Source organism: Manacus candei, unplaced genomic scaffold, assembly GCF_025592945.1.
Source record: "Manacus candei isolate 608988 ecotype Guabito, Panama unplaced genomic scaffold, ASM2559294v1 h1tg000026l, whole genome shotgun sequence".
In the NCBI taxonomy this organism is placed as follows: Eukaryota; Metazoa; Chordata; class Aves; order Passeriformes; family Pipridae; genus Manacus; species Manacus candei.
Window position 1 is genome coordinate 5,441,604 of NW_026138074.1, and position 13,550 is coordinate 5,455,153.

At 40.4% G+C, this 13,550-nt stretch overlaps 1 protein-coding gene across 4 annotated transcripts in view; it reads left to right on the forward strand.

Annotated features, from left to right (window-relative positions):
- Positions 1–895: 895 nt before the first annotated feature.
- The window catches only part of GADL1 (glutamate decarboxylase like 1), an 81,043-nt gene continuing 68,388 nt past the window's right edge, over positions 896–13,550 (forward strand). The window contains exons 1-3 of one of the 4 annotated variants that reach the window (XM_051789026.1): positions 896–1,199; positions 12,385–12,554; positions 13,332–13,458. In XM_051789026.1, the coding sequence (XP_051644986.1) occupies positions 1,193–1,199; positions 12,385–12,554; positions 13,332–13,458 (304 nt within the window). In that variant the 5' untranslated portion in view covers positions 896–1,192. Of the gene's footprint in view, positions 1,200–9,940; positions 9,960–12,384; positions 12,555–13,331; positions 13,459–13,550 lie in introns of those variants that run through there. The other 3 variants (XM_051789023.1, XM_051789025.1, XM_051789024.1) reach the window with 3 other exon arrangements.

Consider the following 13,550-nt stretch of genomic DNA (forward strand, 5'->3'; position numbering starts at 1 on the left):
CAAATATTTAACTGACTTTTGAAAATCTTTGTCAAATTTCAATCAGGCCCGAATTTTAAGGGAAGATAAACTTTTGGGGGCATTGGTACTTAATTTTTGGACACTTTCAGACATTTTTGTGACAACAGTCTAATGCCTTTTGTCCAAAAGAATACTTGCTTACTTTTTTAAGAGGTAGTAATTAGGAGGAAATTTATTTTAAGAAGTAGTAATTAGGAGAAAAAAAAGGGATGAGAATTAAAAAGGCCTGTGTTCCATTGAATAGAACTGGTGTCCTGGAATGAACTGGATGTCAGCGACAACTCACCGAGAGCCCTATTCAGCTTGGAGAAGAGTAGGCTGGGGGGGAGGGGGCTAAATGAAGTCTACAACTTCCTTGTGAGGGGATGTGGAGGGGCAGACACTGATCTCTTCTCTCTGGTGACCAGTGACAGGACCAGAGGGAATGGCCTGAAGTTGTGTCAGGGGAGGTTTAGGTTGGATATTAAAAAAGGTTCTCCACCCCGATGGTGTTTGTGCACTGAACAGGCTCCCCAGGGAAGTGGTCACAGCACCAAACCTGTCAGAGTTCAAGAAGCATTAGGACTGTACTCTCAGACACATGGTGTGACTTTTTGGGGATGGTCCTGTACAGAGCCAGGAGTTGGACTCGATGATCCTTGTCGGTCCCTTCCAACTCGAACATTCTGTGATTCTGTGAAAACTGCCCTCGGCGGGCGGCCGTGCCCGGCCAGGCTGATGGCATCGGGCTGGGCTGGGCTGGGCTGGACCAGCCCGGCTGCCCACTGCCTGCCTCCGGGAGCGCCACGCAGCCCCGGGGAGAGTTTTGAGGCACCGGGTCAGGTTTCAAAGGCACCAAAACAAACCGTCAGAAGCAGCGACAGCCACGACCCCCCGAGTTCCCAAGAAAGGCCACCCCCGGGCATTATACCATCCACCATGCCCGCCTTTACGCAGTCCTCCCTGACCCTCGGGGGCAGCCAGGCTCCCTGCGGGCGGCACCGCTCCGGCTGTGCCCCGTCGCCCGCCCCCGCCGGGGCAGGCGGATGGCGGCGGGCCAGCGGCCACGAGGGTATTAATAGGCGGCCCGGAGGAGCGGCGGGGCGAAGGCTGCGGGATCGGTTTCTCTCGGCGCGGGAGCCACGCCGGGGAGGTGCCTCCCCTCCTTCTCCGGTCCCACCTCGACGGCGAGATGGAGGGTAAACGCCGGCGGGGCACAGCCGCCTCCTCCCTCTTCTCTCCCCGCTTCAGCCGCCCTGCGGCCGCCGGGGCGGCGCTGTCCGGGCCGGGCGGAGGGGCTGGAGAGGGCCGGGAGGAGGGGAGAACCGCGCTCTCAGCCCTGCTCGGGGCTTTGAACTCGTTCCCCGGCCCGGGTGGGCTCCAGCAGCCTCCCCACCACGGGTGTCGCTGGGCTTGGCGAGGAGAGGGACCTCTGGGCAGAGGAGGGAGGCAGGGTCTGCGCGCAGCCCAGATGCGGGAGGTGTAGCTGCCTGCTGGGTGTCGACCTGTAACCTCCATTTGTTACAGCGCAGCAGCAGCGTAGCCAGAATGGTTTAATAAGGTACAGGGTTTGCAACAGTTATCGTAAAATCATTGCAGAACAGTATTTTTTCTAATATAAAGTATACATGAAATAAATGATCTTTATTTCATATCTAATATAAATAAATGAAATAAATGATCTTTAAAGAGAGTTACCTTTTATTTTAACTCTTTTTTTTTTTTTTTTTTTTTTTTTCTTTCTGGCACCAGAATAAAATAGGCATGGTAATACAGTGATTTGCTTTGGAACAAAAGGTCTCAGTAAGGGAGAAGTTAATCCTGTTTTATAAATGTATTGTCAAGTTTTTTTTACCCGCATTAAGAGGAAGGCTTTGCATCATTAAGTGATGAAAAGTAAAAGTTGGCCATATGTTTATGAAAGCTGAGAATGTGGATGACCTGTGGCTAATACAATAATGAGACTGCTGGAGGAGGTTAGCAAATGCAGAGATTAAATTGTGGTACACCTAGGATTCAAATGATTATTTGCAAGGTTAAGAGGCAAAGAATTCTTTGGTCTTGTGAGTGGAAGCTGGTTGCTAAGTCAGAAAATAGTAAAAGTGTTTGCAGATGGCTGCCTCCTCTCCCTCCCACAAGATCAATATTCTTGATAAAAATTTCTCCACTTGTCTCAAATTGGGAATCTCTTATGAAAACAGTGAAAAAAGGCTTGAGATCTAGTATGTTTCTTTTTTCTTTTTTTACCCTAAACATGGGTGAAAAAGCAAAAAAGTTTTTAGCCTCAGGTTGAGAAGTCTCCTAGCTTGTCTCCCATAGGTTGAGTGTCTTGCATTCATGAGTGATCCAAGTTATTAGCACTATATTGGCAGACAAATCGCCAAATAAACTAATATATTTGAAAGAAAACTTCAGGAACTTAATGTTTGGAAAACAATTATTCCCTTTTGCTTTATTTGATATAAATTGAATGAGCATTGTAAAGTTACATGACAATTATAGTGTGATATGGTGATATATATGATATCATATGATCTGGTCTGCACAGTAGTCTAAGGCTGTACTGTAACGACAACTGTACTACGTGAGTAGCAGGAGCAGTGCTATGACAGCAGCTCCAAAAGTGATTTGCTTCAGATGCAGCTTGTATTTATATCCTCTGCCAGGACAACACCAAAAATATGCTGCCAGTAGTCACTAAGACTGAGATCCTGGTGGTTTAGCTGGGTAGTAGTGTTCTTGTTCAAATATTGTCTGATGTATGCTACTCAAAGTCTAATTTTGTTCCAAAATCACTGGCTTGTGTTGGTAAGACAGAATGTGTCTGGAGATAATATGATATCCACCCTTGTTGCTGAAGGTTTTCCAGTCTCTCTTCCTTATTCATGAGTGGCATCTGTAATTTCTGTGTACTTTCTCTCTCATGAGGAATCCTTTACTCTCCCAATCCTCTCTTCCCTTTATTTTTGGTGACTTGCCGTGTTTACTGTCAGGTTTCCCCTCCCCACTCCCCCAAGAAAATGTGAATCCATTGTTAAAACCAGACCTTCTGGGCTGATGTGTGAGGTTCTTTTTTCAATAGCAATTTTATGGACTCTTAGCTTTTAAGGTTATATTGGAAAACACCTAGGAGACAAAGTCTGAAGGCACCTGCCTGTTGCAGCACTAGCATTGTGTTTGCTTTGCACAGCCGGAGCAGCTGGCAAAGTGGACACAGTTGGATTGGAGATGTGTATGTGTGTGGAGTTAACACTTGCAGTGGCTGCTGTGGTGAGCGCAGTGGCAGCAATCTTGTGGGGAGACACCGTGGGTTGTTTTCCTTGCTTCTTTTTTTTTTTTTTTCTTTTCTTTTTTTTTTTTTTTAACACTGTTACTGTATCTGAAAGTGTGTGCTTGAGTTTGATCTTGCTGGTTGCTAATTGAGCCTAATTTCTTTCAGACATCACCACTGTCCACAAGGGAAGCTTAATGACTATGCAGGAATGAGTAAGAGGATTTTTTTTTTAGGCTATGATTCCACTAACACAAAAGACAGCAAAATCCCGTTAATGAGAGGGGGCCAAGTTGTAAATTCCTACTCCTAGCTGCAGAAAGGGATCTTGACTGCACATATCCTTCAGTAATTTGGCATTGGGGTAGTTTTCCAAGGTTGTTTTGGCATGGAGAAAGCCTGGCAAATTCTGTATTTGGAGAAAAAAAATAGGGGAGCTGCTCCCTTGTGGGGAATAAGGCCTGAATGAATTAAGCAGATTCTCAGGCAAGTTGCTAGCTCATCAAGTACAACAGAGTCAGAGCTGGAAACCACAAGGGAAAGGGAGCAGCCAGCATTTATGCAATATGCTGATTTTAACTTCTGAATTGCTGTCTGCTCAGTGTGTATATGGTATGTTTAGGGTGTTATGTGGTTTATGTCACCAGCAGGTTGGGGAGGTGAGTCAGCAAATATTTTGTGTAAGATGTTGCTATGTTGCCATCTCAAACCTCTGTAACATGAAGCATGGTGAAACATACTGGAAGTTAGTGTGACTTTAAGGCTCTGGTAATGTGACACTCAGGTTAGTATTTTGGTCAGAGCAGAGGAATAGGATCTCTCCTGTGTCTTAAAATCTAATCTGATAAAGAGGTCCTAGGATCTTTGCTAATATCACTTCATCAGAGGAAGGGAAACATAGGTTTGCAAGAAATGAAGCTTGCATCAAATAAGGTCATTCCGTGAGAGTGCATTCATGGTACTTTAAAATTAATAAGAATTTTCTTGGCAGTTAATGAACATTTAGTGAAGAAGCTTAATTTGACATTTGAAAAGTTCAATAAATAATTTTTCTTTCTTGATTAAGGCATCTTTTAAGCTGTCACTTATACAACAAGAGTTGTCACTTTTTAATGCAATAAGAGATCTTGTTGCATACTGATTCAGCTATTATTGCCTATTAAACAGTTTAGATTTCATGTGCCTTAATTTCCCAACCCTTAACTATTTTAAGCTGGCTGCTTGTTTAAAGACCATTGATATTTGCATAAGCCTTTATCACACATTCAAGACAGAAAAAATGGACACATTGAAGTACATGTGTATTGTATTTCTTTGTACGTATCTTTGTATTTCTCTGACTTCCACCCAACCTGTGGAGAGATTTGGGATAGTTTTTTGTGTTCATCCCAGATGTTTACAGAAATTAACTCTTTAAGATTTGCAAAAATCAAAAGATAAATTTCTTATGGCCTCTTTTGCTTTGCCTCACATCATAAATGGCAGAGGTTGTTGGAAGTAGTTGTTTGTAAAGCATTGATGAGTCAAGGATACTCAGCAGGACATGACTAAATTGGGGCCGTTTGACTCCTTTTTTATTCTCACATCTGTGCACACAAGTTATTTTACCATTAATGCGGCTTATACATGTGCAATGAAGGAATAACTAATTGAAAAGGCAAATGGTTGTTGCTTGGTGGCATGTTAGAGGTCATTTCTGTTGATTATTGTCAGGTCTAGTCTAAGGGCAAGAAAAGATTTCTTTGACCTGATTCAAATGTATGTATGTCATCCATCTCTATTACTGTTTCTTGACTGCATGTGATCTTTATTTTTTTCTTTAGTGAAAAACTTGTCAAGTGTCAGTAAATAGATTTGTCTTTTAAAGTAAAAGTCACTGGACCAGAAGTTCTTCCATGCCGTGAATAGGATGAGGAAAGTGGTTCTTAGTCACCAAGGCATTTTGTCAGCAAAGTAGCAATAACTCTACAAAGTAGTTGGTCAAACCTAGATAATCTGGAAGAGGTTGTGGCTCTAAAGCTTGGATGTCTCTGCCCTTATGTAAGCTGAAAAGCCTCATAAATATGATCTTACGCATTGGCAAATGTCAGGGTTTCAACAAGAAAGGTTGCAGTGTCTCATTGAGCTGCTTAAACTAATTTTTCTCAAGCAGACCTACTCTATTGTTAAGGGATTATTGAGTCCCCTTTTGGGCCAATATATCATATTTTAAAGCTGTTGTATCAGCCTGAAGGGGAAAGAGAAAGCGACAATTGCTGTATGTGCCTGGTGTTTGGTTGCAATGCTAATGTCAAATGACTGATTCAAGTTTTGGCATGGTCAAACAAAAACCCAAACAAAATAAGTTCTCCATCTTCTGCCTTTGTTAGAGGAAAAATGGAAGACATGGGTGTAGTCAGGCTACAGATGGTGTGGTGGCTCTGTTTGGGCCTCTTTCAGTTGCCTTGCTGTGACAGGGATCATATGGTCTTGGTGATGAGTCTCAGCATGCATAGTATGGTCAGATCTGTGCTTCTACCAGGTCTCATCCAGGCTGATGCTCTAGAAAAGGACTGTTAGTGTCTTCTGCTGGTACTTGCCAGTGTCACCCAGCAGCTTGGCCTCTTGCAGCTCAGGAGGGGTTTCCCAAAATCACATAGCTAAACCCATGGCAGGGACAATCTGAAGTGGTGTGTCCAGAGCACTGCTTGGGTCCCTCATCTACATGACTGGTCTCTGCTGATCTGATCAGCAATGTTATAGTCTGTGCAGAGCAGCTTGCTCCATTTAGAAAGTGCATTGGGTTACTTTGAACTACTTTTACGTTGAATTAATATACTAATAAATTATGAATATCTGCATAGAAACTAGTTCAGAGGACCTAGTGGGCTGGAAAGTTACATCCTGATTTACTATGCATGAGCTTCCCTGTGTTAGTAAATAAGGGTGTATCTCAGAGATATGTTGTAGACATGAGTTAGTGAACAGCAACTGGAAATCCTTTGTAGGAAGCAGAAAATATGGAAGTGTTTATGATATTAAGAAAAAGCAAGGGGAAAGAGTTGTTTTGACTGTAAATTGAGTGTAGAGGTAAAACTTCCTAAAATGAAATTTAGACTTTTCATCTATTTCTACATTTTAACTTTCATTGAATCCCATAAAACTAAGCTTTAGTAAATTACTGCTTTTTTAGTTGATTTTGAAAGACTGGAGCTAAAAATTTATTTTATGTCATGACTAAAAATAGAATTCTTGCATGAAATTACAGGCTGTCATGAAGTCTTTTAAATCAAGCTGCAGAACTTTAATTTGGAAAAAGAATCCTTTTTGTGTCTCCATTTTTTTTTTCCAGCGGGAACCAGGAAAATCAGAGGGATTCCATATATTCTATGTGGGTCACACATATATTCATCACTTCTGTCTGAACTCAGACTCCTGAAGTTAACTTTGCTATCCCATGCACCGTGCCTTTGATTGACTTAGATATTGCAGATTCAGTCACTTTCCCACAGAAAAAAAGGAACATTCATTAAATGTTCATTATCAATGTGCAGCTTTTAATTAAATTAAAACCAATTTTGTTTCTTGTGTGCTTCCTACACTGTTAGCAGGTGTTGAAAATTGGAACATGTGAGCTGAGAGAATCTCTTTGGGTTCAGGGAGTTGAGATTTCCATTTCATAGCTGGCATTTGCTGTTTCTCAGTTTTGCATCAAGGTGAATTCTGATTCTCCACAGCCTTTCTTCCTAATTGGAAATGTTACAACATGAATCATTCCTGCAGTTGCTTGGTTAGGGCATTATGAAGTTTTTATGAAATATTAACATCAATTCCTGAGGTTTGGCTACATAAAAGTTTCTGATTCTTTTTTCTTAACTTTTGTCTGCTGTTTTTGGTTTTGTAGTTTGGTGAGCTTTCCACTAATAAGAGTGCTCCCTCAGAACTGTGGAAACACCTCTGAAAGCAGGACCTCTGTCCTAGCGTGGACGTTGTGTTCCCTGTCAGATATTTGTTACTGAGTCTCCTCTCCAGTTTTCACTCTCCTCCTAACCTTTCCTTTCAGAATGGGAAATTCAGGTGTGGGATGGAGAACAGGACCCATTTGTTGTGCTGTTGCTGTTCAGTGTTAACAGTGTTCTCAAAGAGTCTATTCAGGGGCTTCTGAGCCCATACAGAAGCACTTCTGTTTTCCTTGGGTCCTGATCTATAAAGGTCACATCTGCCTTTTCACAGTCATAGGATTCCTGTGGGAGGGGGCTCTTGCAGCCCTTCTGAAGGGAAACACCCAACTTGTTCCCTGTCCACAGGCCTGGTCCATAAACCTGCAAAACAGGAATATATAATTCAGGGGGAATTGCAAGAGCCCTACCATACCTGTGCCTACTTCTTTTTGTTTGTTTTTCTTTTTTTTCTTTTGTATGGATAGCTTTGCCAGGACACTAAGTGATTTAATATGTTGGATTATAAGAAACCTGCATCTCCTTTACTAAGAAGCAATGTATTTTTGTGTTAAGGCTGAAGTGGCTTTACTTCATTCATATGTACAGAAAGCAGTGATTAAAGAAACAGATATGTCTTTAAAGATTATAAATACCAAGGGACTGAAATTACTGCATAGTGTGGGACATAGGTGCATAGGTTTGTGTTTTAATGCTTTGATACATGATATGGTGCCACAGTAATTCATTAAACATGGTGGTGTGGAGCCTTGACACTGAATTTACTTTTCTTTTGCTGGACACACTGAAGGAAAATACTGAAGTCTTCTGAAGGATTATCCATGACTAGATCATACAGAATGTGAAATTTAAAATTAGTTTCTGATTAATACTTGCAGTTATTACTGCATTTGTTACAAAACAGAAATAAGCCTTTGATCAAAGGCAGCTTTTTGCATTCCCTTGAATAGTCAGTGGTGCTAATACAGTGTAAACTGACAGGATTTGGCCCTGGCATCCAAGCACAAGCTGCTCTTTCACAACAACCCCCCTCTGTTTCCTCATTTTCCTTGTGAGCAATAAATCTTTCTGGTCATCTCATGCTACTTTCCCAAATGTTATTACAATATGTTGTTAAAATGGGCCAGGTACAATGCTTCAGTTTCTTTTTGTAGTGCAAAGATTTAGCAGTCAAATACGGAAGCACAGATGCAGCTTTTAAAATACTTGGTAGTGCTTACATGAAGATACAGAAACATCTGAAAAAGTGTTTATTTTTTCTGTACATTATTCCAACTCCAATTAGTTTATGTTTTCTGCTGGGAAAATAGTATTGATTGTAAAAATGAAATGCTGGTTGGATATTCTTAGGCTTCTGTAATAGAATATTTCTTTCAGGATGAAATGTGGGAATTATGAGCTTGATTTTCCTGCTGCTAAAACCAGTGGCTGAATGCCCAATTGCCTTCAATTGAAGCAGGATTGAGTCTTCTGTTTTGCAGAAGGATATTTTTAACAGACAATAATCTTTAATCTCTGGTTTAAAGCACTTCCATTTGGTAAAGTTTTAGTTCTGTTTCAAGCCTGGAGCCATTTGGATGAAATTGTATTTGATATATTTTCTGGAAGTCTGTTTTCTGAGTCTGCCTAGGAGTCTGTTTCTGTATTCTCAAGTAGAAAAGAACATATTTGTTGCAGCCTCATCTCTAGATTGTTTCCCTATCATGTCTGAAAACAAGAGAGGTTTATGTGATGAGATGCTGTTTCTATGAAGTGGGCTTCATGCAGAATGTGTTCCTTTAGTGCAATCAGAGGTGTTTGAGACAGATATAAAAGGCCTAAAATTCTTGGAAAATAATATTTTGAGCATTTGATGATGATTTTTTTAAAGAGGCAACATGTATTATCACCTCATAAAAATAGTGTATGTTTCTTAGCATGGATGCTGAGCTCTGAGATGATGTTAATGGCTTGCTATTTAACTTGGATACTGCGACATAAAAAGTGAACCTAGAACCTTTTTGGAGGTTCATCTATGTAAAACATAATAAATTGGTATTGACTCTTTTAAAAAATGTGATAAAAAGAAAAAAATGTTATGGAATTTCAGATATTCATCATCTACTTAGTTTTCTTCTTCAGGGTTTTACTGCAACCAAGAGGAAACATGTCTATTTTTTTTGGAAATAATAATTTGGAAATTTCGTAAGAACTCCAGATGTCAGACAGTTATAAGTAGAAGATTAAGTATCATGGCATTTGCAGAAAAATCATGATATGGGAATACTGTATACATCCAGGAGCGCTTTGCAAAACCTGAAGACCTGTACCTCAAAAATGCATGTGTTTGGGGCTTGATTTAAATGCTGATTGTGAAATAGTTTTCTGTTAATTTCAAATAAAGGTATGTTCCAGGGCAGAATTTAGCTCAGAAAGTTCAGATTGAAATAAGTGATAACCAAAAAATTATTGAGAAAGTGGTAAATAATTGCAAGGAGTATTATTCCAGGAAATAAAATATGGGCTAAGTCATGAACTCTTTGCTGGAGCTTTGCACAGGTAAAATGCTGTTGAAATGAAGGCTCTCTTTCATCCCTTCCTTCTATCCTCTCTGCTTTGCCTTTCTCTTCCATGGACTGTGACTTAGTACCAACACAGATGTGGGGACTAGGATGATAGTCTACCTGAAAGTCCTACCCATTTTCCAGAGTATATCTTCTTCCTCAGGATCCACAAAGTGTCCTAGGGAGACTGTAAAACTGTGTGTAGAGGTGAGCAGACTTGCTTCAAATAGGGAGATGTCAGACCTATCACCCAGCCCCCTAGAGATATGGTAGAAAAACTAATGTAAAGTTCTGCTTTTGCTTTTTGCAGAATTCCTGGAAAAAGATCAGTCATGGAAGTACTTTTACGTCCATGCAAAAATGACAGGAACAGGGCTGATGGCATTGCCTATAGAAACCTTTTGCACAGCTCTGGTTCTACCAGAGACCTGAGAGGTGGAGCAGAAAAAAAAAAAGGAGTTAATGAGTTCTCTTGCTCCACCATCTACTGTTCTTATAACCAAAGGAAGTATCAACATCTGGGCTTTGTGATAGATATTCGTCTCCTGTATATTTTTTTTTTTAGATCCTGTCTTATTTTTTTTGTTGTTGTTTCATAGCAACAAAACACCTTTGGCATAAATAGAGATGATAGCATCTCCAGGTGATGTTAAGGCTGAAATTTTTTCTAGTGTTTATGTTAAACCTGGATAGCACTTAGGTAGCTATTTATGCATCAAATAGCTAACTCTCAATTCACAAATGGTCTCTGCTCTGTCTGCCCAAAGACCTCATGCCTTCAAATTCCTTGGTAATACTTGGTGTTTCAAGTCTTGCAAAGTTGACCTACTAGCTTGCATTTTCAGAGAGAAACCTCTAAGACTTTTTCAAAGCTGCAGTTTCTTTACAGTGCCTCTGCTGTGATGTTCTGGAAAGCATGATGAGAATTGACATTTTTGATGTCTGTGATTTTCCCTCTTTGCCTGTTAAAGATTTAATACTGTTTACCTGCTTGTTCACTATCTGTCCCATAAGAACATTTATGTCTATCCTGTAACAATGTGCTGAAGGCTACTCTGTTCAGCAAAATTTAGTATATTGCCCATTTGGATTAAAAATAGAAGTAATTTCAGAAATGCATCTGCATGTGTCTCATTTTTGTTGGCAGCATTGTGGGAAGCCTGAGGTCCCATCTTGTGTTAGAGTTTTGTCTTGTTTGTCATATCTCTCCTGATAAGTCAAAGTGAACTGAATAGCTTTTCTGAGTTCTCAGAAAGCAAAAATTCATGGGATTGACAGAGTTTCTTTCAATCAATGGACCTTGAAATGATGAACTTTTCTAAGTAGCACTGTTGTTCTCCTATATCCTCCTGTGCATGAGGAGCTGTAATTGTGATAAAAATGATGAATGTGTCAGACTGCAGTATCTAGCAGTCTTCTGGAAAGGTGATTGTTTATTTAGACCTGTGAAAAAGGCATCTGTCTTCTGTACTTTGTAACTGGAGCAAAAAGTAAAGCAGAAGATAAAGTCGTTTTGGGCACGGAGCTTTCTCTGTACATCACAGCCTTCCACCATCCTCACTGTAGGTGGAGACAAATTTTCATGGTAGTGCTGCCTGGCTTTATAGATCTTGGCTATTCCAAGGCAAGATCAGTGAACAGATACTGTCTGTAACCCAGATAATTTGGCTGTGGTAGTTACCGCTTCTCCTTTCAGCGCTATACTGTTTCAAATGTCTGTTCCCTTGATATCTCTAAATGTCTCACTTTCATCTTCATCCTCACGTTGATGAAAACTGGAGTCCTGATCTTGCCATATGAAATCAATACATGAAATAGATACGTAGTTGTCACTATTGGCCAGCGTCTTATAAGCATCTTGGATGTGCTTTCAGAAGTACTGTAAAGGAGGAAGTAGCAATGTGCATATGAAACACATCTGGAGAGTATGTCTGTTGGGTAAAGGTGAGGGGAGGAAAAGGAAAGAGATCATCATTGGAGAAGCTAATGAACAAGATAATCTACCTAGTAGATTACTGTAATCAGTGACTGAGGGCTCTTAATAGGATAAGGGCAGAAAGGAGTACAGGTATGTGATATTGATAGCAATCTCAAAAGCTTTTATTTTCATGGAGTGTGGGTCAGTGAAGCACTTTGCAAAGAATCCAGAAGACTCAGAGCAAGAGAACTGGCTGGTGAGAAGGAGTAGCACAAAGATACAGGAAATGAAGCTGGAAATTATTTCATGAAAAAGGCGGAGCAGAAGGGATGGCATGTGGAGGGAAACATTTTCAGCTAAGAAAAATGCCCATTACCTTTCACTGTATTTCTGTTTATCCAGCTGTAACATATTCTAAGCCAGAACTGTATTTTCCTCTGTGTTTGGAAGGTTTCTTGCATGCTACAGAAAGCAGTAGATACAATACACTAGGTTATTATTACTTACAGAATAATGGTCTAGTTTCGAAGTAACACATAATTTTCTTCTTTTGCCTGCAAAGATTCTTCCACTAAAATATAGGATTTTTGTACACATAAAAGTCCATGTGAGTTTTTATTTAAGTTTACTGAATCAGCAATGAAAGCATTTTTTTTTTTGTTTATTATTTAGTTATCCAGGCCTTGCTCTAATGATGAGTTTTTCACCTTACAGTTGGTGTTTGCAAACAGGAGATGCTCCAGAAGAAGAATGCTGTTTTGGTGGATGGGGTCATCCTAAATGGTCCAATAATGGACTCAAAAGCAGGAGAGAAGTTTGTGGAAGAGGCATGTAAGATTATAATGGAAGAAGTTGTCCAGAAAGCTGATGATGTAACAGAAAAGGTAAGCAATAAAGTGTTGTTGGGAATTTGTAATGGACATAATGAACAATAAATCAATTTTTTTTATAAGCTGTATTTTATTGCAGAGTCTATGCCTGGCTCTGAAATAAGACAGCCTTAAAAAGGAAAAAAGAATATATTGTAAAAGCTTTCAATAATATAGTTACCATAAATATCTGCCAGAAAGTAATGAGGGTGTTTTTTTTTTATCTCAGAGTACACTGGTCATCTTCTGTGTGATCACAAATGGCTGTAGTGTTTTTCTTGTTTGAGGTGGGGGTGAGTTATTTGTTTGCTCCTCGGGGGCAATGGTATTGGAGAAGGAGGAACAGTGGATTTGGTACCACTGTGAAAGGGCAACATTATGAGATTGCTCTGGGTTTTGTAGAACCCCTGCTTAAGGGGCTGCATGGGAAGAGGACCTGCAAATAAACTGTGCTTGCCTTTGGGCATGTACTGGTTGCTCCCTCCCTTTGGCAGAACAGCATCTGAAAATGCTGTGATTACAAATCCTTAGCTAAAGGATAGAACTTGAGCTACAGGCCTCTTTCTGTTCTGCCTTCCAGCATTCCCCACTCATTTTTATGGTTGAGCAATGCCCGAGATGCAATAAAACCAACATCCCATGAGACCAGTTTACGATATATAACATATATTACCCTGCAAAGGGAAGTTTTGTGAAAGCAGTGCTGAATGTGGTTCTTACCTTGTACCTTTGTAACCTCTTCCTCCTGACAAACCTGTTCACTGATGGCGTCTGCCCCCTCCCTATCACTAGGTCTGTGAATGGCAAGCCCCTGAAACTCTTAAACAGATTCTTGACCTGGAAATGAGAGACACTGGAGAATGTCACCAGAAACTCCTGCAACTCTGCCGGGATGTTATACGATACAGCGTCAAAACCAGTAGGAATGTGATTTCTAATGGAGTTATTTTGTATGCTAACTTAGGAAGACAGGATAATGTTTACAAACCTCTGTTCACCTTTCAGGGAACC